General features: G+C 48.2%; 2 protein-coding genes across 2 annotated transcripts in view; one reads left to right on the forward strand and one right to left on the reverse strand.

The window, feature by feature from the left end:
* The first annotated feature begins 1,312 nt into the window (after positions 1-1,312).
* Positions 1,313-8,463, forward strand: LOC115908740 (leukotriene C4 synthase-like). Its single transcript, XM_030957559.1, has 5 exons — positions 1,313-1,370; positions 5,388-5,487; positions 7,236-7,306; positions 7,977-8,058; positions 8,316-8,463. Exons 1-5 carry the CDS (start codon positions 1,313-1,315, stop codon positions 8,461-8,463), a joined length of 459 nt encoding a protein of 152 aa, XP_030813419.1.
* Positions 8,464-9,160: 697 nt separating this feature from the next.
* MGAT4B (alpha-1,3-mannosyl-glycoprotein 4-beta-N-acetylglucosaminyltransferase B) overlaps positions 9,161-23,604 on the reverse strand; it is a 50,848-nt gene continuing 36,404 nt past the window's right edge. Inside the window, exons 4-15 of the mRNA XM_030957645.1 lie at positions 22,800-22,933; positions 20,295-20,341; positions 18,073-18,186; positions 17,565-17,640; positions 17,088-17,202; positions 16,208-16,338; positions 13,287-13,394; positions 12,177-12,370; positions 11,713-11,791; positions 11,172-11,259; positions 10,198-10,310; positions 9,161-10,122 (exon numbers count right to left, since the gene is read on the reverse strand). Of these exons, the coding sequence (XP_030813505.1) occupies positions 10,099-10,122; positions 10,198-10,310; positions 11,172-11,259; positions 11,713-11,791; positions 12,177-12,370; positions 13,287-13,394; positions 16,208-16,338; positions 17,088-17,202; positions 17,565-17,640; positions 18,073-18,186; positions 20,295-20,341; positions 22,800-22,933 (1,223 nt within the window). The 3' untranslated portion in view covers positions 9,161-10,098. The remainder of the gene's footprint in view (positions 10,123-10,197; positions 10,311-11,171; positions 11,260-11,712; positions 11,792-12,176; positions 12,371-13,286; positions 13,395-16,207; positions 16,339-17,087; positions 17,203-17,564; positions 17,641-18,072; positions 18,187-20,294; positions 20,342-22,799; positions 22,934-23,604) is intronic.

The following is a 23,604-nucleotide window of genomic DNA, read 5'->3' on the forward strand; positions in this document are numbered from 1 at the left end:
TCTTTGGTTACCAATAGGTTCAGTTAAGGTTAATTTTTAGGTTTTAGTTCTATTTAGTCTGAGTCTGCTGTACCTTGGAGGGTCTGAAGTCACATCATATGAGTGTTTTTTAGAGAGAGGGAGTGGTTTTGCTATTCTACATGTGTGGTTTTATATAAAAAGTGTAACATTGGATATTTGATTGATTAACTGAATTTTCAACTTGATGAGCTGTCACAATGGGGTTTTGAAGCAATGAAGAGCCAAACTAGAAAAAAATCTTGCTGTGTTGCTCTTTGGAGAAACTGCAGGTCTGGTACATGCACAAATTCTGTAGTGAGGGTTTGTGTGTGTGACTCAACAGAGAGAAATGCAATGGCTCAACCACCAACATTAAGGGAAAACCTTCCTTCTCTTTGATTTAAAAAATTTTAAAGTCAGAGTAGTCATCCATATCAAGTTGCTCAAGAACATAAGGTAGCTTTTTGAACTGATGCCAATTTTACATTTGTGGAGTGGGGAGAGGAATTATTCAGGGCTGAAACATTGCTGGTTTTCAAATTTTCCATTTTACAATTATGACTCTGATGTCAGTGTAACATTTCTCAGGGTCTATGTTTTTACATCCTCTGCTACCTTCAGAACTGAGGACTTTGAATGTTAGCCAGGGAAAGGTTTGTGTTGCTTAAAAACTTCAGAAAACTACTAATGGTGAGTGAGTGCTAGAAAAGAACTGTACTCCTCTTTGGTAAACTGAAGAGTAGTAATTAGTAGGATAAAGTATCTGAATGTTCTGTTAAATCACAGAATCTGGTAACAGAATTAAGTTATTCCAGCTGGAGTGTATCAAATCTTTCATGTGGTCAACTCCACTACTTGAAATAAGAGCAGAAGGTCAAGTCATTAATTTGTAAATGCTTGTTAATAATTTTTACAACCTTGCACATAATTGAGATGCTTCAGAGCTCATTAGAACTAGCAACAAAAGGGCTGGAAAGAATTCCATCATCTTTCCATTGCCGGCAACATATAATTCAATAATGGCATAAAGTCTGTAAATGTAATTAGAAGAATTTCACAGTTTGCTCATGTAAAATTCTTCCCTGCTCTATTGTTCAGCAAAAGGCACTTGGCTGAATGGAATAGACATTTTTCTGGTGGGTGGCTGCTTTGGAAAACCACGTGGTGTGGAGAGAGTTAAGGTGAATTAAGGTGTGGTGGAGGAAACACCTGTGCTCAGAGGCAGCTCTGTGGAAGTGGGAGGTGGTGGGGGAGAGTGTTGGGACAGCTGTACCCAGCACATCAGGCTGGGGTTTGCTCCACAGTCAGCAGCATGAGAGATCAAATAGACCTGCTGGCCGCAGTCACAGTTCTGGGGGTCCTGGAGCAAGGTAAATGTCCTTTGTACAATGCCAGTATTCAGCTAATTATGTTGAACTTTGTGGGATGGGGTTCCTGTGTTTTTCTTGGAGCATCTGTGGAGGGAAAGTCACTGTTTTTCAACATGGTAAAATGATACAAATTTTGGCTGTTAATGGCAGAAATGTCATGCTTGAGGGTGGTCATTTTTTAACAGGGACTAAAATGATCCTTAAAGCCAGCAAGTAAACTTTTAGACTTAAAGCAATTTCAACGTGATGTTATTAAAGTAAACTAGTTTGTGACTGAATTTTAGAAGGTAATTTGTAACTTGCAGTGGCTGGAGGTAGCCAAAATAAAGCAGGTGAGTAAATGTGCTGGTGAGGAGGTCAGTGTACAGACAGACCTGGTGTGGATGTGGGAAAGAGCCTCGTGCACATGCATGTTTCTCTGTGACCAATATCCATGTTCCTATGGCACAGAGCAGACGACAAGATGCACTGAGAGCACAGTAATTTGGAAACTAATGCAAGTTCTGGTCAGAAATAGACACAGAGCTCTTCAAAGGAACTCAGTGACTTCTAATTTTAATAGATGCATTGTATTTAGACCATTTAGAAGGAGCAGCATTTTTGACCCCCAAGCTCTGTTTATTTGTGGGTCGTTTGGGCAAAGTTTCTCCCCCTTGAGCTTCAGGACAGTCACTGCTTTGCCTGGGATGGGGACAGAGCCCTCATTTTATGAAAATCTTCACCATTCTATAAGGAAAGGTTTGTGAGGTTTATTATTACTGTATTAATTCACCATACAGCTATCACACCTCTGCTTACAAATGGATGTGAATTCCTGAGCACCATCACGTGCTTTTAGCTGTTGGGTGATAAATGTCTTAATATAAGCATTATTTAAAACAAAATATTCCACTTTAAAAATAGAGCTCAAGACTTGGAATTTTCAGTAATTTCCACTCAATTTACAGAGACGTACAACTACAAATGGAAGAAACTTTTGTACTATGAATTTTTCTGTTATTAATCTAAGTGGGGGTGGAGTGAGTGTTTAGTGTGCAAAGACAAGACATGAAGAAAACTTGAAATTGAGTTACAGAAATGCTGCTGAGCCCTTTTCCTTTAGGAAATCCTCAGTAGCAAATCCCTAGATAGCAGTTTTGTGTCAAATATTTTTGTTTAATGAGAATTTCAAGTACTTTTTAAAGGTTGCAGCATTAAGCATTTTACTTTGATGGCATACAAGCCAGGTGTGAAGACAGCAGATAAATAGCTGGCACTGGCACCCTCCTATTTGTTCAATCACATGAAGTATCCTGGTTTTATGATCTCTGTGTGGGAAGCCAAGGAGCAAATTGCAAAATACTGTGTATTTCCTTTCCACCTAGTCCTGTGAAATCTGTGTGCCCCTGTCACTGGGGTTCAGAGCTGTGCAGTGGCTTTCTCTGCATGTTTTGAAAGGACATTCTGTAGGTGAGTTAGAGGTTTGGGATTCACTCTGAGCAGGGGAGCACTGAAGCACAGACATGGGCTATCCCTACAGACATTCCTTCATCACATCCTGGTGCAGGAGATGTAATTTAATGACTGACCTTAGTACAGGGTTGGTTGATTTTTAGGTTTCCCTTTGAATTTTCTGGGAACCTGCAGTTTCCACGTTCTTTCAAGTAACTTTCCCCTTTTTAATTTAGTCATTCTCAGCTTAGTGAAACCCTGAGTTTAGCACTCTGTAGATGTGTGCCCCAGCCTTGTGGTGGTACCACAGAGTAAAATTATTCTACTCCAGTTTTTTCCCCCACTCCCTTATTTTACAGCTTCAAAGGAAAGAAAACTTACGCAATGTCACTGTCAGGCCCCAGAGGGCTTGTTTGCCAGGTTCACTCAAATGTGGCAGATAGCAACTGTGATATGATTTGACAAGTTTGTGGACATAATCAAATAGAGAATGAAGAATATTTCCACTGAAGAGCAAAGTTCAGGGAGAGCTGAACCCCTAAGCCACGTGGGAATCCACACAGGTGATTAACCTCGACACATGTATCACAAAAAACAATGCTTTGAAAGGTTCTGCAGAGTAGATTGATCTCTTTTTCTCTAAAGAGTCTGTGCTGAGAAGGCTCATGCAGTGTGGGTTTTTTCAACACCTCATTCTGGGAAGTGCTTTTGTGGACTGGTTCTTCACCTTTACACCAGGTTTGGGGAACAGCCAGCTGTTCTCCAAAAGGCTCCTGCTCCTCTTGTGTGGTTGTTTTGTATGTCACCCATCCCTAAGGGTCAAGGATCTGTGTAGGACTTGTCTGAATATTGGGCCCTGTGTAGAAGCAAGATGCTAAGTGCAGAGCTGATGGAGAGGTTTGGTGTGAAATGACTCTTACCCAACCCATCAGTCACAAGAATGCTACCTTGGGAAAGGTGCAGATGGCACAAAGCAGGATGAAGAGCATTGCCCAGTGCAGTTGGGCTATAGCCACGAGCCAGATGTGTTCATGATGCTGTAACTTCAGCTCAGTCCATTTCTGGAGAGGAGACTGGGATGAAACCCTGAGAGCATCAGGGAGGAGGGGAGGTAACAGGATGGGTCGTGGTTTCATCCTATTCCCAGAGCTCTCCAGCAGCTGTTGAATTCCTGTTGTGTGTTACACTTCTCTAGATTCACAGAGGGAACACTGTATCCTGTCCTGCTGGACCTCTGCAGAAGGGTGACACCCTCACCCATGATCAACCTGCTACAAATGAATCAAAGAGGGGGGAAACATCCTTGTTCCCCCCCACTTTGCTCTGTCAGCACCTCTTGTTTAGGACTGGATCTCTGTGGAAGGTACTAGAACATGCTTAATTGTTCTTGTATGTGTTCTGAAAGGAATGACTGTATTTTTGTTAGTAAAACCTTGTGATACACAAGTCACATAGCATCGGATTATTTACATTTCTAATTCCCTTCTACATATGTTCTAATGCTTTTCTGCAGGCACATGTCTTGTCTTTAATCTTGGAACATCTGTCCCTACTTCCCCTTCTCTATCCTGCTGTTCTGCTTTTATCTTTGTTACAATAGGACAGTCCCCAAGGCAGGCCTTGCACCCTGGCTCCTTGTCTCTCTGGGATGCTCTGGAAATGTTGCTATGTGAGAACTTTGCTCACTCAAGTGTCTCAGTGACACCATCACAGCCACCAAAGTAATTGTTTTTATAATTTAGTTTTCTCCTGTATGAAAATAGGAGTTTTCAATAAAGGCAGCAGTGTAGTAGTGCACCTAAATAAAACAGAGCATCGGCAATTGCCTGTGGGAGTAGGAGCTTTCAGTAAATAGTGAAACATTACAAATTTTCATGTTAGCAAGTTTTCATTTTTGAAGTGACTTTCCATGTCCTTTACAAATGTACAAAGGACTGATGTAGCAGACACTGAGTCAGTGCCTTGGCTCAAATGTGGCACAGGCTGATAGCTGGCATGGGCAGCACCTCTGCTCCTTGACAGCTTTGGGGCTGTCCTGCAGGAGTGAAGAGCAAGAAATAATCACCCTCTTCCCCATTTCCTTTTATTGCCATAATTAAGAGCATCTCTAATTGACTGTCCCAGTGCTTGACAGTTTGGATGCTGCTCTGTGACATGGGCCATACTTTGCACCCACTGGGAATAGCAGAAAATGTTGCACATCATTCCCATCAGACTGGCTGAGGATGCACAAGTACTCAAAACACAAAGTGCAAGATTAAGAGGTAATTCTATGACTCAGTGTAGACTTGGTAAGGTTTTATTGTGTGCTTGATCTGCCAGGGAGCAGCACTGAGGTCTCTGCTAGGTGTGAGATGATGCAAAGTGTCATCCAGCACTGGCACTCAGCTGGGATAACCAAACCTGAATTTAAAGCATGAGAGTGAAATAAATAGCACATTTATTACAGGTCATGTGTGACAGCCCAGGACTACAGACCTAGATCATATCAGCTCTTTCATTCTAACCACTTGCTTGATTCCAAGCCAGATAACACTTGGCTAAATAAACATTGCTGGTCTGTTACTATTCCTGTTCTGTTTTCAGCCTATTTTGCAATGCAGGTGATCTACGCCCGTCGGAAGTACAAGGTTTCTCCTCCCGAAACCACAGGTCACCCTGAATTTGAGCGGACCTTCAGAGCTCAGTAAGATTTTGACTTTTTGTGGTAACTTTGTCTAAATAAGACTTGAGTCAGCTGTCACTGTTGGGAGAGATTGGTCTCCCTCAATCACCTTTCCAGTTACTGCTACTGTTATTATTTTTTTTCAATGCTTTGTCTGCAAAGGTCTGCGTTTTGATTTGGAGAACTTTGGCTGGGGTGTTTCTGTCCATCCATGATAATTCTCCTTCTGGCATTGTGAGGCAGCCAAATTACAAATTAGTGGCCGTATGGAGGAGGTGCAGAGCATTCACAATTAGAATCATTAAATTTAATCTTACCATTGACTCCAAATGATGAGAGCAGCCAAAGCTTTATTAATAACCTGATATTTTCTTGTAATGTTTTGCTGTTGAATTGAAGCAAAGGGCCTTGCTGGCAGAACCAGCTACAAGGGCATTTTAATTTTTTCCCTTTCAGAAGCCATTGTACTATGAGAATCAGCACTCGTGGGCCCCTGCTGAGGGCTGTTTCTTTTTGCTCTGTTCCTATGGAGAGAGCAATGCTGGAGCTAAACTGGAAACATTCACAGATCCCTTCAGCTTCCACCAAGCACTAGATTCCATCTTTCATCTCAGTCATTCTGTTTTGTGAGCAATTGAAAGGAATTGGCTGGAGCTGGTGTGAAGGGTAATTCCAGCTCGGCACTAAATCCTGAACAAAGCAGCTGCATTCCCTTGCCAGCACACAGGAAACGTTTGTGGAGTGACAAAAACACCAGCTCCAGTCCTTCTGTGGGACCATGGAAGGCCAGCCTGCCTGGAGACATCAGCTCTGGAGAGCTGCTGGTGTGGCTTTTAATTAAATACTTAACTATTAAATGTGTGTTAACCAAGTCATCCATGGGCTGTGGCAGGGAAGGTGACCTCTGGGAGCTTGGATTTGAGAAGATGTTGCTTCTTTGTGGGTTTGTCTTCTCTTTTCCCTGTGGAAGAGTATACAAATGGATAATTTGATATATTGAAAGAAAAATATATGGGGAAAAAGTGGTATTGATGCATTACTCACTTGAAACCTGGCAGCCTCCCCTCACTGAGGCTCAAACTGCATTTACAGAATAAGGTTCTTCTGACTTTTTCCAGCTCCCAGTCTGGCTCCATTCTCCAAAGGTTTGTATATTTTTGGCCAACATTAAGATTAAATTGCCTAGCAAATGGTAAAAATGTGGGAGAAGCAAAACCAATGTCTTTAATAGCACAGCTCCTACTCTTGCAGAAAATCTGTATTTTTGTCACTAAGGGAAAAGGGAGGAAAACCTGGCTGTAAATCTGATCACCTCCTGCTGTATTTTATCTAAGAGAAGGCTCCTTGGTGTGTGACTTTTGTGACTCCCAAATCTGGGCTGTGTTCACCCAAGGGGAAGAGAAAGCTCCTTAAGTACTGGAAGGCTCTCCTCCAGCAGCTCTCTGGGGTGGTGCTGTGGGTGGGATGGAGCCTGTCGAGGGTCCAGCAGAGACAAATCTCCATCTCAGCCACAGCTTGTCATTCCAGGGCCATGTGAATGCAGGAGAGGTGAATGCTGTGTGTTGTTTGGCTGCTTTTTTTCCTCTACAATACAGATATTGGGTGTGCTTGATCACAGAAAAGGCTCCTTTCCCACAGCACAGTGATGGTTCTCATCAGCCCTTTTAGTTTGCTCCAACGTGAGTTTCCTATTCCCTTCTCCAGCCTTGGTTAGCCAGGCTCTGATGTTCAAGGAGGCGGTTTTAACTCTCATCTCTGGTTCTTACCAGGGCAAACTGCTCAGAGTACTTCCCAATCTTCATTTCCCTCCTCTGGGTTGCTGGAATCTTCTTCCATCAAGGTAAGAGGGATGTGGGGCGGGGGAACTCCAACCCAAACCATGTGAACAAACCAAAAAACCTCAGCCCCCATTTAAATCCCATTGTGACTCAGGCATTCTCTCTGTGCCTGTGAGCCTCTTGTTCATGGAAAGCAAATTTCCCCTTTAGCTGGATTGACCGAGAAGTGCCTCAGCTCCAGCTGGGAGCAGCTGAGCCCACTCCTGCCTGGAGGAGGAAGCACTGGCAGCCCTTGCTCCTTTGCTGGAGCCTGGCTGTCCCCTCATGCTGCTTCTCCTGCACAAGGTCAGGCTGTCCCAGGCCGCCAGGGTGGCAGCAGCTGAGGCAGAGCTATGTCAGAACAAGAAACCATAACTCAAACATTTACTCATCCACTGTCTATCCCAACCAAGTGAACTCAGGGGATTTGGTTGCTGCAACCATTTAGTTGTGATGAGAAACCACATAAGGGAGCATTGCCAACCCAAGTCCCAAGGCAACCCTGTGGTGCAGAGAAGTTCATCCCTCACAAAAAGGGAAGGAAGAAAACTCATTTAAACTCCCACAGTGGTTTAAAGCCAAATCACTCTGTGTTTGGTTTTCTGGTCATGCCCCATCTGCTGGGGGGGCTGTGTTGGAATGCAGTGTCAGGGATCCTGACCCCAGCAGAGCTCAGCTCCCCTGTCCCCCCAGGTGTGACTGCAGTGTGTGGGCTGCTCTACCTCTACACCCGCCTCAGGTACTTCCAGGGCTACGCCGGGGCTGCACGGGGACGGTAAGGACCTGACAGGACCATGGACCCCAAACCAGCCCAGGGAGCAGGAGCTGGCCCTGGAACAGGCTTCCTCCCTGTGGGTGGGACTGCAGGCAGATTGTCACCACCTCCTCCTCCTCCCCTCCTGCCCCCATGTGCTCGTGGCTGTGTCACCCTTCCCTGACTGTCCCAAAGGGGGATGGGGACACACAGCCCTGCCGCAGTGCCCTGTGCCCCGGCTGGGCTGGCAGTGCCTGATGGGGTTTTCTCCCACCCAGGTTGGGACCACTGTATGCCAGTGCCTGGCTGCTCTGGGTGCTGCTGGGGCTGGCACTGGCTGGGCTCCTGGCACACTTCCTGAGGCCCAGCTCCTCCACATGGATGGCAGCACTGGTGTGGCCTCTCCAGCTCCATGGTGCCTGGTGAGAGGGGCCAGGCAAACCCCACTGTTTGCCCCCGGCACAGAGGAGCCAGTCATGTGGCACCATCAGAGAGAGAATATTTCCCTGGCTCTGCATTCCCTGCAGAAGGGAGATGGATGCTGGCACTCCTCTGCTCTTCAGAGATAATTTCCCTTCTAGAAAGCAAATGCTTTCCAGCCCCTGCCCCTGCTGAGTAGCTTTACTGCTGGGCTTTGTAGCACTGTCTGCTCTAAAATGCCTCTGGCTCTGCCTCATGGAGCACAGATTGACCCACATGCTGTTGTCTCTCCTCCTTACTGCTGTAATGATCTATGTTGAAGAATCATACCATGGATATAAAAAATAAATTCTTTTGCTCACTAGAAATCACCTGTGATTGTCAAAGGCACTCAAAGACTGGTGTGAGTACATCTGAGCTGGGGACTGGGTTTCATGGGAAAGGCTGCTGTGATTAACTGAAAATGATGGGTAAGCTTGCCTAAAACCACATCCAAATATTGGGAGAAAAGCCTGACCCTAGCCCAAGTACTAAAGTTTGTTTGGCATTGATTAAATGACCTTTACTTTAACCCAGCTTCACTTATCACCAACTCTGCAAAAGGACTTTGCCCTCCCTAGATTCCACCCTCCACTGTGAACTTGGGGTTCACAGGTGCCTAAAGCAGCCCCGCTGCAAGTGACTCTCACTACTGCACCAAAGGTTTAAATTTAGCTTTTATTACAGTGCACATTGTTTATATATTTATATAGAGAGATGTACTTGAAAAATCAAATGTATCCAATAATAAAAAATACAGAACATTAAAGTAGTATAATGCATTCCAGTGTATAGCTGAAAGGACATTGGGATTTACACTAATCCCTACTATTTTTGAACTGGGCTACCTCTGCTTTTTTTTTTCCGTCCCCAAAAAACCCACATCAATCAATAACTGAATTAGTTATTTAAAAGACAGTTTCTGCACTCAATCTCAAGGCATGAAGACACTGGAGACTTCACTGTGAGTTAAGGGGCTGTGTTCAATGCTGGCAGGCACAGTGTGGCATATTTTATTTTTTTTGTTTTCCCTGCCATAATCATAGCTCCAACCCCTTTGGATTCGTTCCTCCTCTGCTGAAGGAGGGTCAGTCTTTGCCCTCACTTAATCCTCAGCTGTGGCCAGGACTGCTGCCTGGGAGAGGGCAAGGCAGACCTCTGGCCCTGCCGCCTCATCCCAGCGTGCCAGTGGGGTCAGCTGGCAGGACTCAGTGTGACCTGCTCTGTCCCCAAACACAGCCAAAGATTTGAGCTTTGTCTGGGGCTGAAGGTGCTTTTTGTCCCCACGCTGGCTAAAGCTCATCCTGACCCCAAACTGTCCCGTGTCCATGTGTCCGAGCAGCAGCCGCACCCCGAGGGGCCGAGGGAGCGGAGCAAAGCCCCCCCTCTGCACAGGGGGTTGGGTTCTGCTTTCTGCTCCTCTTCAGGAGGAGTCAATGCCCGTCCTGGCCCCGCTGGGGATGCACAGCAGCAGCTCTGCCGCCCCCGGCAGCCGGCCCTGCGCTGTCCTGGTCTGGGCGAGGCGCCGCGGGGAGGAGGGAGCGGGAGGGAGGGAGCAGGACCAGGGATCCACGAGGGTGTCCGTTCTGCCTCACGCCTGTTTCACTCTGCTTTTTTGATAAAAATCTGAAACGAGAGCGGGATGGGATCAGAGCGATGGGCAGGGCAGGGGTGGGGAGGTGCTGAGGGAGCTTGGCTTACCTCGCTCAGGATGATCCACACCGGGGAGTCGGTCTGGATGGACAGCCTGATGGCCTCCAGTGGCCCAAAAGATGGGTCCACCTCACCCTCTGCGACGCCCTTGGAGAACGAGCCTGGTGGGGAGAGCACGTGGCTGACACAAGGATGGTCCTGTGGCATTGCCCCTCCACTTCTCCTCTCCCCCAGGGCACCACCAACAGCCCCAGCAGCCCCTGCCTGCAGCTCCCCAACACAAAATGGGCTAAAACCCAGCAGTGTGGATGGCAATACAGTGCAAAATGCCACACTTTGGAGAGCACAAATCAGGTAAACAAAACAACATGCATTGGGAGTATCTGGTGACATATCACTGCTGTGTGAAAGGGGACAGAGTGGCCTGACATGCTTTTTGGTTTTGATTATTCTTTTTTTGAAAATGCAACTGGGAGAAACCAGCCAGCATGCAGAGGAATGAGAAAATGGCAAAACACTGCATGTGGCAGGAAATCTTTCTTTCATTTGTCTACTTAAAAAAAAATGAAATCTTAGCAGGGACACCAGGGCTATCACACACTGGCAGCTCTCTGGAGGCTGCAATTGCTTGTTCTTGTCCAAGGGCATGGCAAGCACTAAAAAAGCTCAGGTGGCAAGAGACGAAGTCTGACCTGCAAGTGGTGTGAGTACAGAGATGGCAAAACTGCCTGTGGTGGAGGTTTTTAACCCCAGGGTAAGCAAAGAAATAATCAGCATCATTTGGTCCCAGCTCTGAGCAGGACTGGCAGAAATGCAGGACTGAAAATGATCTGAGGGGGACAACCTGGTCTGAGACTGAGGGCAGTGGAGGAGAGGAGACAGTGATAAATCCTGGCTCCTGGCAAGCAGAAACTGCTCTTTGCCAAGCAAACAGCTCTAAGGTTCTTGACTGACATGCAGGTGAGGACATGGGCTATGTTATCAAAGCCAGCAGGCACTTGCCCACCCCACTCCCCCTGTACCTATCTGGACGTAGCCATCCGCTGTCCTGCGGTATTTGACAACTGTGCCTCTTCCCTCCTGCAAGGCTTCTTTATCTGACTGTAGACTCTGCAGAAGGAGAGGAATTTTTTGCAAGACCAGAGGCAAGAGTTACCCAAAAGACCCAAGGAAAAGCAGCAACCCCAGAGCTGTCCTTGCCAGCAAACCCTGGCATCTTGTCCCATACCTGGCACCCTGAGCCATATGCCCAAAACAAGAGGATAGTTGCTGTCCTCACACTGCTGTTTCCACTGCACCATTCTGGCTTCATTCCCCCCTCTGCAACCATCCCACCCACTGGAGCATCCCCAGGCAGGGATGGCTCACATAGCCGTGCTCAGCAAAGCACCCTGCTCCCGAGGTGGCATCACACCAGGCATGAGCCTCTGGCTCCCTGCCAGCACCTGTAAGAGGCACTCGAATCTCATAAAGATTTTCCTGATGGCTTTAAGCAGTTCCCTCCTCTCAAACCTCTTTTCCTTCCCACTCCACCCTCACCTCAAATCTCAATCAAACACTTACGTCAAACGGCAGAACCTCCACGGTCGTGTTGAAGAGTTTGTCTTCTGGGTGCTCGATGTTCCCGCTGCGGAAGAAGAACCTGTGACAGAGACCAAACCCACAGAAAGGCACACTGAGCGAGGGGGCACATGATGGCTTCACCCCACCTGAATCATCAAACAGCTCAACCTAACAGGCACCTTCCCAAAGAGCCCACAGCACGATTTGGCAGGAGACTTTCTGTGCCAGATCAGCTAAACCGTGGACTGCTCACAAGTGCAGGAAAGCAAAGGGCTCTGGCAAAGGTGGCCCCACTGATAAAGGGTCAAATTATCCTTCCCCCAGAAGAGCACTGTTCCCTCCTCCTGTGCAGCCAAGCAGGAGACAGGCAAGAAATTTGATTTAAATTGCCAGAAGAGCCAAAGTCAAGTGTCTCCATATGCTCTGAGCTGCCCCCACACCCCGGTGACCCCTCGAGCACTGGCCTTTCAATTCGGAGTGGTTTGAAGAATCTGAATCGGATGAAGTCCCCGGCAGTGGGAGTGAAGGCCCAGAAGAAGTCCTCCCGCAGGTAAGCCTTCTCCAGGGTGAAGTGCTGGTAGGTTTTCAGGCTGGTGCTCACCTCAGCAGGAGGGTTGACGTGCTCTTTCCGCAGTGCATGTTTTCCAAAGTCCTTGTCCTTGGAGGGCACAAAGTAAAAGGGCACAGAAGGGCCATGAGCTGCTCTGGCCCGTGAGGAACCAGGGCCCCAGCTACAAGGCACTGCAAATTAAAATTTTGTGAAAGGATGAGAGATGGAAGTAATTTTGGCAAGGCACCAGGCAAGGGAATGTGTGACTGGATCCCAGCACATTGCTTCAGGAGAGGCAGCTCAAAGAAACACCCCTGCTCTGTGCTCTGATCCAGCACACCGAGGAGCCTTTCATGTCCAAATGTCCCTGAACACCTGTCCATGCCCCAGGAGCTCTGGAAACAGTCTTTACACTTGAGGAGAAAGCAGCTGGGAGGCTGACAATAGCATAAAATGACTGGATTACATGGCCTGACAGCACTGCCCTGTGATACAAACTGGATTATTCCATCCATTTCCCCAGGGATCACACAGACAGCACAGCCCAGGGATGTCTGTCCATGGATTCTGCACTTGCAGTTGTGGGAAGCTGCATTTTGTTCATGTTTAAACACACCTCAACAATTCCAGCTCTAATACAGTGACTTTTAATTTGCCTATCATCAAATCCCAGGAACATGAAGTGGAGTGGGAAGGAAGTCAGACCAACCCAAGAGTTATCGCTCCAAGGTTTCTCAGTAGATTCTTCAAAGTCACTTGCCTGGACCATGGCCTGGCACTCAGGATGGGTGGCCAGGACTGGTACCAAGGCTTATAATCTCGCAGTGACTCTTGGTGCATGTCACTGCCATTCTGAGGAGCAGGAGCTGCCTGAGCTCACTGTAATTCAGAATAAAACACAACCACTTCACAGAAATCCAGCTGCCACCAGCTGCTGTCACTGATGTCCCCACCCAAAAGCAGCCAGTTCCCAGGTGCCTGCAGACCAGGCCATCTGTAGCCTGGACAGAGAGTTGGTACCCACCTTCAGCTTCTGTATCTTCCCAGCCAAGGAGGAGTGGGTTCCCACGTGCTGGAAGAGCGAGGGCTTGAAGCGGATCCTCAGGTTTGCCTTCTGCCTGTCACAGTGTTTCTGAAATGAGACAGCCCCACAGGGCCCCAGGCTCCAACCTCTGCAGGCCACTGTGGCCCACAGAGCGATGGACAAGGACACAAGAGTGACAGACAAGTCCTCCATCTCTATGCCCTTCTATTGTATTTAGGCTCTAATCTGGCAAGAGGGCTTTTAAGCACACTTTGGAGAAACCAGACTGTGACTCTCAGCCCCTCAACCCCCCGGCTCTGCTGGGCAGGGTCCAGGTTTAAATGCCAAATTTCTCCTTGCCAAGCACAGCTAAGAAGGCTCAGCAAATCCCCTCTGTGCTGTCAGGGAGGAACAGCCAGAGAACTGAGTTTCTTTTGCCCCTTGGCTTATTGGGAAAGCCTTTTTCCTACAACTCAGAGCTTGAGATCCCTGATGTCTGAAGGCACAACAATCCTGGGATGACTCAGAGCCAGATGAACAGGTACCAAGTGTGGGCTCTCTCTGGATGGGCAGTTCCCAGTTTGCTGGCAGGAGTTGTGAGCAGATGTACAGCACGTGCCACCGTCAGAGCTGCTGGGCTGTTTCACGCCTATCCACCACATAAATAAACTTGGAGATGCAACTGTGATCCTGGCAGCGATTTACCATGGAGTGGAGGGAGAGAGACGATGGAGAGGGAATAGAGGACAAAAGGGAAAATCACTGAGAGCGTGGGGAGATGAGAACTCACATTTTAAAATAGCTTATTTCTCTCAGTTTGGGGGAGCAGGACAAAAATACAGGTTAAAAGCTGTATGGAGAGGGTATTTGTTATCCAACTTTGGATTTTTCCACGAAAAGAAATGCATGCACATCCCTAATGCCATCTGTTCTTGCAGCCTCCCACCGGTGGTGGCTGCCTGGAACAGACAGGGTGCCACAGCAGGCCCCCACCATGGGCCAGGAGCTGAGAAATTCCAGGCATGACCCCTGTGAGCTGCAAAAGAGATAATCCCCTAATCCAGCTCACGTTACATTAGAAAATTAAAACTAGCCATGCTAATGGGACAGACCTACTCACTGCCAGCAACTGTGGATGCAACTCCATCATGGCTATCTCACTCTGGATGGGGAGAGGAGGAGGAAGGGGAATGGAGGCAGCTACAGCATCTCCTGATTTATCTTTCTCCCCTTTTCGTGCACTGCTAAAGAAACGTTTCCTGAAAGCAGCCTTGTCACGGACAAGCCAGGAGGGGGAACAGCTCAGTTGGTGGTAAGAAGGTCATCCTTTCACACAGGTCTACCCCAGGTAAATCTAAAATTAGTTAAAAAAGAAAGAGCAGAATATACCCAGAGCAGGCAAAGCACTTAGCAAAAGCTCAGGTCAAACAAACTTTCAATCAAAAAGACAAATCCTCCCCGCTACCAATTTGATTTTGCACAGTGGGATTTACAAGAGAAAGTCATGTTTGAAAGGGCGCTGTGCAGAGTTAATCATGCAAACAGTGGGGGAAAGGAGCCAGAAATCCACATGGAAAGTAGGTTAATTTTTAAAAAGGCAACATGTTTAAGAGGTTTGCGATTTCCCCTGAGAAAACCTTGGTTCCATCAGGTAGGAAAAGATGAGCACAGATGAGTTAAGGAGAAGATGATCCAGCACAGCAGGATCTGCATTTAATCAGTGCTCAAGCTGAGGATTTTGAAGGTGGGGGCACAGACAGCAGCATCATTCCCAGCTCCATCCCAGCATCCCACCCATCCAGCTTTACCCACAGCTGTGCAGACTGTGGGGTTGCCAGACAGTCCTGGGGGCTGCTCTGTCACAGCTGAGCACATGGTCTGAACTCCCAGGAGGATTCAGGGGACATCATCTGAGACTGGTCCTGCTGCACAAGGGGTACTGGAGCCAATGCCATGTCCTGTGCCAGGGATCAGGCCAAATAAACCATATCCTTGCCCCAGTTCTGCAGAGCTCTGAGGATGGTCCATCCCCCCAGCACACAAATACAATACTAAATTCCACTTGCTTTGGCATTTATCACCACAACATGGTTGCCACCATGAAGTCTGTTCTAAGCCACTGGCTCTGAGCTCTGCACAGCAACTCTGCTGCTTGTTCTCCACCGGGGAGGAGGGCAAGCAAGCATTTGTAAATACAGTATGTTCAGAGAGAAGACAGGAGAGTATCTGGTGCTGAGCTCATCTTACATCTGCTGCCACAGACACTCCTCCTCTGCCCTTCCCACTCGCTTTAGCCCCTTGCTGCTGGAGTTCAAACACAACCTCCACAGGGCACAGGGGCTTATGGCTCTGCAAAAGGAATGGCAGCACAAAAGCAGAGCCCATTGCACCTCTCTGCACCCTCCTAGAAACCCTGACAAGAGCTTTGCGTGATCTGCCTTCATTCTGGCAGACTGTGCAAGGAGGGTTTGCTCTGGGCTGCCTGGGGTGAGCTCTCTGGGCAGTGTCCCTGTGTGCTCCAGGCAGGTACAGCCCAGGGATCCAGAGTCAAAGGGTTACTCTGGGGTTGCAGTCAGCAAGTGGGAAATGGCTTCAGGGAGAGAAGCACAGAATGCAAAACAACACAGAAGAATGGGGAACAACTCCTGTCCTCAAGGGCTGCAGGAGGAATACCCTATTAGTGCTTAGATGCAGAAATAATGCCTTTCCTGGCAGCTGCAGCTACAAAAGCCTGAACTCCCAGGTCTCCACTTTCACAATCCACAAGGACACCCTGCAGCATGCTCCACAGGGATGGCACGGCTCGGTGCAAAGTCAGTTAGCACCAGAGCTCACAGTAAAGAACCTCTGGAGGCACAGCCAAGGGTACATTTGCCCACACACAACAGAACATTTCCCTTCAACAGAGGCTGTTTACGCACTGCATCTTTCTCAGGGTTGCAGACTTTCACCCAGAGGATGTGATCCAGCAGCCAATCAATGGGTTTGTCCTTATAGAACATCAGGATGAACTCCACAATCAAGCTCAGATCCAGAGACTTGAACATTTTTCCTAGAGCACAAAGAGAGAGAGAGAGGAGCTATGGTATGAAATGGTCTAGAATCAGAGCTAGGAAAGAAAAAATTGGGAAACTGGGCTGTGGGGGTTAGCTGTGTCTGTCTGTGTAAAGGAAACAACACGTGGCTCCTGTTTATGTACCAGCACTGCTGACACTGCTAATACAGTTCCGGATTTAATATTTGCCACAGAATTAGAAAGCATTAGAGTCTCACAGGTCATAACAGTATCAAAAGGTCTAAAACTCTCCCATTCAGTAAAGAGAAACAAGGATGAAAAATGCAGCCAGCTGCAGGACAGACCATTTCCTGCCCCGAGAACTACAAGTTTTAAGCCAATCAAACCAGTATCCAAAATAACAGATCAAGCTGCTACTGCAACCATGTACTGCTGTTCCCAAAATAGTTCTGGGCTGATGCAAACTTCCTTTTGCACACTCTTAGGCAAATCCAGATCCCATCCAGCCTAAAAGCTACTGGCCCTATCTAAGCTGTTTGGCTGTCGGCTGGGCCACTCACCAGGTTTATTTTTACTTAAAGTGAGCATCAGCAGTACCAGCTGTGAGGATCTTTCTCCCCTGTGCAAACACAAGGGTCACTGCAAAAATAGGAGGGGATCGAGTCCAAGTATTTTACCATCTTGTGGGGACAATTTCTTGGGCCAAGAATGTAGTGCTGGCAAGAGCAAGCAGGCTTTTGTGCCTTGTGCCTGATAGGACTGGGGTGAGTGGGGGAGAACATTACCAATGAATCCCAGCTGAGAGAACTCCAGGATCATCCACTCTTCAGAGGGCTGCTGCAAGGCAAAGTTCTTCATCGTGCTGAGATAGTTTGGTTTGGCCACAATGTCATCCTCCAGCTGCAAGACAAAAGGGCACAGTGCCAATGTCCCATCCAAGTCCCAGCAACCTCTCTCTATGCAGAGCAATCACACCATAGACCAGAGGAAAGCTTTGGCACAGACCCAGTTTGTTCTGGAAGGTGCTCCAAGCACTTTTTTTCACTCAGTCTAACAGGTAACAGAAACAAGGACTTCTTCATTTTCTAAGTGGGAGGTTTCCAAGTCTAAAAGTATTTTAAAAACCCAGCTTTTGAACCTATGTGGTTCTGCTTCATCACAGAACTGGATATGCTCTTTTTGCTCTCTCTCAGCTGGTACAAACCAGTACAGTGAACTCAGAGGTACATCCATCTTTCCCGCAGCACCAGCACCAAACCCACCTGCACATAATAAATGCCTTTGGACTGGGCATACATCATTAAAAAGCAGTAGTCCAGGTTCTGCTTTGTCCTCCACCTGCAAGAGACAAAGACAATGGGAGCATCAGTCTCTGCTGGGATAGTGGCTGCTCCAGGGAGCCTGCCCCGGCTGGGCTGGAGATGGGAAGGTGGCACAGCCCTGGAAGGCAGAGGGGATGGCCTCTCCCCTTGGTCCCTGGTCAGCTAAGAGTTACTGGAAATCTCAAGGACTTCCAAAATGAAGATAATTTGGGTTAAAATGAGCTCCTCACTTTGTGATGGAAACACCACAAGGCTTTTGCCAAGCCTGGCAAAACTGGTGTCAGTTCATCCCCCTGTCACCAAATTGTGTCCTTCCAGATCTTGGATAATTCAAGTTAAAAGTCCTTGCCTGGTCCTGCAGAAGAGCTTTCCCTGCTGGAGCCAGAGAAGAACTCACTACAGTTCCTTAATTCAGGGCTTGATTGTTTGTAAGGTCACTCATTCTTACCTGACTCTTTCCTTGGGGTCCCCAAAGGATTCCCGCAGGTGAGAGAAATCAGGATAGAAATGTGGAGATGGGGAAATTACCTCCAGGAGACCTGAGTGTATTTCCTTCGGGAATCTGAGGGAGAAAAGCAGCAGTAAACAAATACCTCCATGTCTGACACAACATTTCTTAGACCAAATCACTGGGTAAACACTGAGCCACAGAACCAAACAAAAAACACAGCCTCTAAGGTATAACTTCCCTGGTGTCTAGTGCACTTTCAGGCCTCATCAGAAGACATCAGCAGGGCTTGACATGGACTCTTTAAGTTATCTTCTACCTCCCACAGTCTCTAATAGCCCCATGTGCATATGCTCCCCACCAGCATCCTCCTCCCTCCTGCACACACACACAGGTCAGCTTTAAAGACCAGCCCTGAGCACCATGTGCTCTTTACAGGATTAAATGACCTGCAAACTGGTTCAGCAAAGAAAGGCCTCGGCACAACAGGCATTTAGAGATTTTCCAAATGCATCAGTAATTAAAATTAATTTTGCCGAGGTTGTGCTATACATTTCTGCTAAGTTCCTTAAAACACTGCTGTGCTGTAGTTCAGAGAGCCAGCAGGAAGTCTACCTAGCTCTCTTATGCTGATAAAATCAGCATCTACTTTTCTTATAATGTGGCTAAGAAACCTTTAAAGAGTCGAACTCCAACAGAAAATAATGTCACCCATCTAAGAAGCAGGCACCTACATCAGCCTTGCAAGCAATACCCCGGGACTGCTCTAACTGTGAGAGATAAGCAGGAAAATCAGTTATTTTTACACTGCCTTTTCGAGGACATTTAGTGCAAGGCTGATTTCCTTTGTTTGTGCAGAGCCTGGAGGACGGGAGATGGGGCAAAGGGAGACAAAGCAGTGACATGCCAAAAACTTCTCACTTCTTTTTCCCTTCCTTATTCCTTCCTTGGGACCGGCAGGTCTTTCAGCTAACATTTTCAAATCTTCCCTTCTCCAGGCAGCAGTGAAACAGCAGCTTCTCACTGAGCTGACAAAACATTGCAGTAAAGCAGCAGCAGCTTCCTCCCTCCTGCGAGAGAAGCCCAGCCTGCCCTGGCCCCACACCACCTCAATTCTATTAGGAAGAAAAATAATTTCAGTGACTCAGGGAGGGGCAGGAGGCACTGGAGAGGGGGATGATGAGAAATCAAATCATTAAGCCAATTAAAGTTTCAGGACTTCTACGCAGAGGCGCTCTCTGCAGCAGCGCCCGGTAATTTCATCAGGACCCATCGGACAATCAGTCCATTATCCCGCGGTGAGCGCGTCCTGCTGCCCGCAGGCACAGGAGGGGAGCCCTGCCAGCTCCTGCGCTGCAAGATGGAGGGCTCTGTTTCAGCTCTTCTGCAAGTGCCCGGGAGCACAAGGCTGGTCCCAGCCCCTCGGCTGCCATCACTGGCTCGGGGACAAGGGGCGCTGGCAGGATGCGCTGCCCTTTCTCTTCTCCTCCGTGCGGCGACTGCGATCCTTTGGCAAGGAGCAGCCGCAGGAGCTGGACGGGAGTCACCGCCCCTTCTTCACCACCTTTTCTCTCCCTTTGCCTCCGAGCTCTGGTGCTGTTAGCGCCTGGAGCGGCTCATGGTTAATAATTGTTAATAATCCATCACCAGCTTCTGCTCAAACAGCCACAGCCCAAGCTGCGAAAGCCACTGAGGCTGCAGGACATAAATAGCAGCCAGCACCAGAGACAAATGTAACTAGAGCCTGGAACAAGGGGAAAACAAACAGGCTGGAGCGCGAAGAAAGATGGATCACGGATTTTAAAGCAAAATAAGGCAGGAGCATTCGTGTGTGCTTAGTACACTGCCCAGACTGCAGAGAGCAAGTACAGGGCTGCAGCAGACACTGAAACAACTACCAGGATAGCTGTAAATCTAAACAATCCATCTCTTCACAATGCCCCCGGGCAGAAGGAGCAAAACAGAGCGAAATGACCATGTGTGTTAAATACTTCGAGCACAAAGCAGCCTCCTGGAAGCTACATACGGGATGCATTTTAGAACAAGCAGAAAGTGGAAGCAGCATTAGCAAAGACAGCACAGTCTAAAAAGAGGAAACAACCCCAAGCAACAACAACAAAATACAAAAGAGAAGCTGAAAAGTGTGTTTCTCCTTAATGAAGCCGTTCCCTGGCCTTGCTGCAGGCACAGGCTGTACACTGAAGCCACTCAGAAGTGCTTACAAGTTTTTGATATTTTCTGCCACTCCGGCTGTGTACTGTGGATCCGTCTGAAAACAAAAGAAAAGCAGTGTTAGGCTCTTCAGCCTCAGCCTGTGTCCCCCATGGCTCAGAAATCTTCTTCAACACACCCCAGGGTACTGTCAGCACATCTGTATCATCTTTATTCACCTTCATGTCTCCTTTTATCCAGCTTTACTGATCTCACATGCTGACAGGCTCCCAGGAGCCCTCCTCTGTGGTCAGTATTAACCAAAGGCATCACACACCAAAATCCATCCCAAAGGGCCCAAGATCCGGCACATCTTTCCCATGTGCTCTCCTGGCACTTCTGCCCCTGCCAGCACCAAGTGTTTGCACGAGTTTTAACCTCTGGGTTATTTATTTTTCCCCTACACACAGTGGCTTGCATCCAAGAGAATATTCTTGGCAGAGAATACTCTGTACCCTTTGGTGAAAAAGAGGGGTCTATTTTTAAGTTTTTCATTTCAGGTTAATTTTGACACTTTTCTTCCTAAAGCCCCAGTTTGTTCCCACAATCAACGTGGCAACCCACAACATTTGGGAGACAAAGGTGGCCAGTGCCGCTCGCTGCTGTCTGCGGGGGAGCTACAGGGACAGGCACTGGACAGAAACCATCTGCACAGTGATAGGGAAACAAATCCCCAGAACAAAGGGCAGGGACCCAGGAGCAAAATCTGTTCCTGTTTCCTGGTGGAGGCACTGGTTTGGGCAGCCACAGGGACCGTGAGGCTGCACGTCCTGGGGGGATCTGCCGATGCAGCACCGCAGAAGCCGGGAGCAGCTGCTGCTGCACTCGGCGCCGGGCGAGGTGAGAATGAGACACCGGGATGTGTGTCACAGGCTGAGCACAGCACTTCTGTGCTGGCATGGAGACAAGGGGCGGTTTTCTCGAGAGGAAAAGGTCCCTTTCCTAAACAGGGCTCGGAGTCCCAGTGCTGGACTGATTTCTTACCTCAGCATGCCAAGAAAACAGCAATGGGAAAAACAAAAGCAGGAAAGATGCTCCTGGCCTTGGCAAGAACCATGCAGTTCCACTCCAAGTGTCTGAAGCAGTGGGTTGGTGACAGCCAAGCCAACCATCTCACTCCAGGGCTCTCCTCAGGCAGCTGAGGAAGCCCCTGCTCCCCCAGGCAGCCCAGCTACTGTGGGTGACACCTGCAGTGGTCAGCAGCGACACTTGGGAATGAGAAGTTCCTATCTCAGAAAGGACATTCAGTTGCTGCACTTCTGCTGTCTCCAAATTGCTCAGCATTTGCTTCAGGTTCCACCTTCTCCACTATTCACTCTTTATCCCATGCCCAAGGAGCTCTTAGAAGTGCAGGTACATGGAGAAACACTTTGGGAAGAGGCAGAGCAGGCACAGAAGTGGCAGACACTTCCACAGAAGGATGTTGTGCAGCTCCAAGACCAAACTTCGCCAAAGGAATCTGCAACAACTTTATTTGTTGTTCACTTTCCTCATCATAGCTACATCCTGAAAATCAGGAGCTGCCATCACAGCAGGCACCTTATTTTTTAAGTCAACTAAAGTAGTATTACTGTAGTACAAAATAGGAGCTGGTCTAGGTCAAGTTGTTTAAAACCTCTCAGGCTTCAACTTACCCACTGCAAAAACAGTCATCAAACTTGTCCTGGCACCAAGGGAGACAAATGACAGCCAGGAGCAAACTCTGTCCTGGGCCCCTTGGGCTGCACCCATCTGTGCACACCTTCTCCCTGTACAAAATACCAGCCAGAGCCCTGCAGGCCAAATGCTACTCAAAATGTCAAATTATGGGCAAACAGGCAGCAAACCCGGGCATTCATCTTTGCTCCGCTCCCAGTAACAGGCTACTGAGGTTTATCTTTCTCACCGGATTTCTGGAAATTAAGACAAATGCACTTCAGGCTCAATAAAATAATCCTGAGAGGAAAGCCATGGAGAAAAATAACCATCTAAACCCATAGATAAAAGCAGCTCTTGCAGATTAATGTATCAAGGCTTTTTAGCCCTTGGATTCAGCAACTGACTCCAGGCTCCAGGCACCAATAACAAGAGGCATATCGGTCTCAACCCCAAATTACCAACTCTTGGGTTTCAAGAGGGGTTTACTGCTGTGTTGCAGGTATGTGGAGAAACAGAGCTGCTGCAGGAGCAGGTCTGAGAGCTCTCCTGGTCATGGGGCTGCTCCAGCTCATTTTGTGGATATCCATTCAAGCACCCTGCAGGAGGCATCATGATTTAGGTGAGCTGCGCCACACCCATAGCTGCTAATGGGACACACTTGCCTGTTCACATCCTGATCCTCTGTGGCCCAACCAGCATTTCATTTTGGGCAAGACACACCTGCTAATCCCTCTGGATGGCAGCGCAAGGCCAGGCTTATCTACCCAGCAAGTGCAGAGCTGGTGTCCGGGTGGGCAGCATCCTGTTTGGCACCAAGTCTGGCAGACAGTGGGATGGGGCCAGGGAAAGGGGGCAAAACTGGCAAAGCTCTGTCTTACCTCGGCAATGAGGACAACGATGACAGAGTCCTCCTTCTCCTGCTGAGTGAGCTCTGAGATGAGGGAGTTGAGGGTGTCGGTGAGGTAGGAATGCACCTCCCGCTTCACGCTGGGGATTCCCATCACGACAGACACTGTCCAGGGCCACGGAGAGATTTTAGAGAAGGGGCTGTGTTGGACACTTTGCTCCCATGACAGTTCACCTGGTCAGTGCCAAGCTCTGCCATTAAAAACCAGCAGTGAGCAGCAGGTTGGTGGGTTCCGGGGCTATGCAGGGTTCCCACACTCCTGTCCTCAGCCCAGTGCCAGCAGCACCCCAGTGTGCTGGGCTGGCAGGGCACCCATGGGCAGTCAGATATGCTCTGCTTTTTGTCCCTGAAAAAATGATCTCTAGGAAACACCACAAATCCCTCCCCCTCCAGGGGCCTTTTCAACTTGTGAACAGCAACTTGAAGATCACCTGTTGTTCTCCAAATCCCTCCTATGGCCAAAAGCACTCCAGTTTAGCAGGTGCAAGTCAGGTCTTTGGTGTTGGGTTGGGATTTGGGAGCAGGGAGAATCATCAAGTAACCAAAGTCCTGTTACCAATGGGATTTGTCTCCTTAGTTTGATTACAGTCTCCATGAAGCACCCTACAAACTATGCTTTCATCTGAAGCCCTTCCAGGCAAAGTCTAGAGCATTCTGGATATGGAAAGCAGCAAACAACATCTGGCAGAAGCATCAAGAACATTTTAGGGCCAGTCAAGAGCACAGACAGCACTCCCCTGTAGACTTGCAGGCGTGACATGGCTCACCCACCCCAC

Source organism: Camarhynchus parvulus, chromosome 13, assembly GCF_901933205.1.
Source record: "Camarhynchus parvulus chromosome 13, STF_HiC, whole genome shotgun sequence".
NCBI lineage: Eukaryota > Metazoa > Chordata > Aves > Passeriformes > Thraupidae > Camarhynchus > Camarhynchus parvulus.

Coding starts and splice junctions, on each gene's coding strand:
- LOC115908740 (XM_030957559.1), top strand. CDS start 1,313: ATGAGAGATCAAATAGACCTGCTGGCCGCAGTCACAGTTCTGGGGGTC. Junction 5,488..7,235: donor GAGCGGACCTTCAGAGCTCA/GTAAGATTTTGA, acceptor GGTTCTTACCAG/GGCAAACTGCTCAGAGTACT. Junction 8,059..8,315: donor GCCGGGGCTGCACGGGGACG/GTAAGGACCTGA, acceptor TCTCCCACCCAG/GTTGGGACCACTGTATGCCA.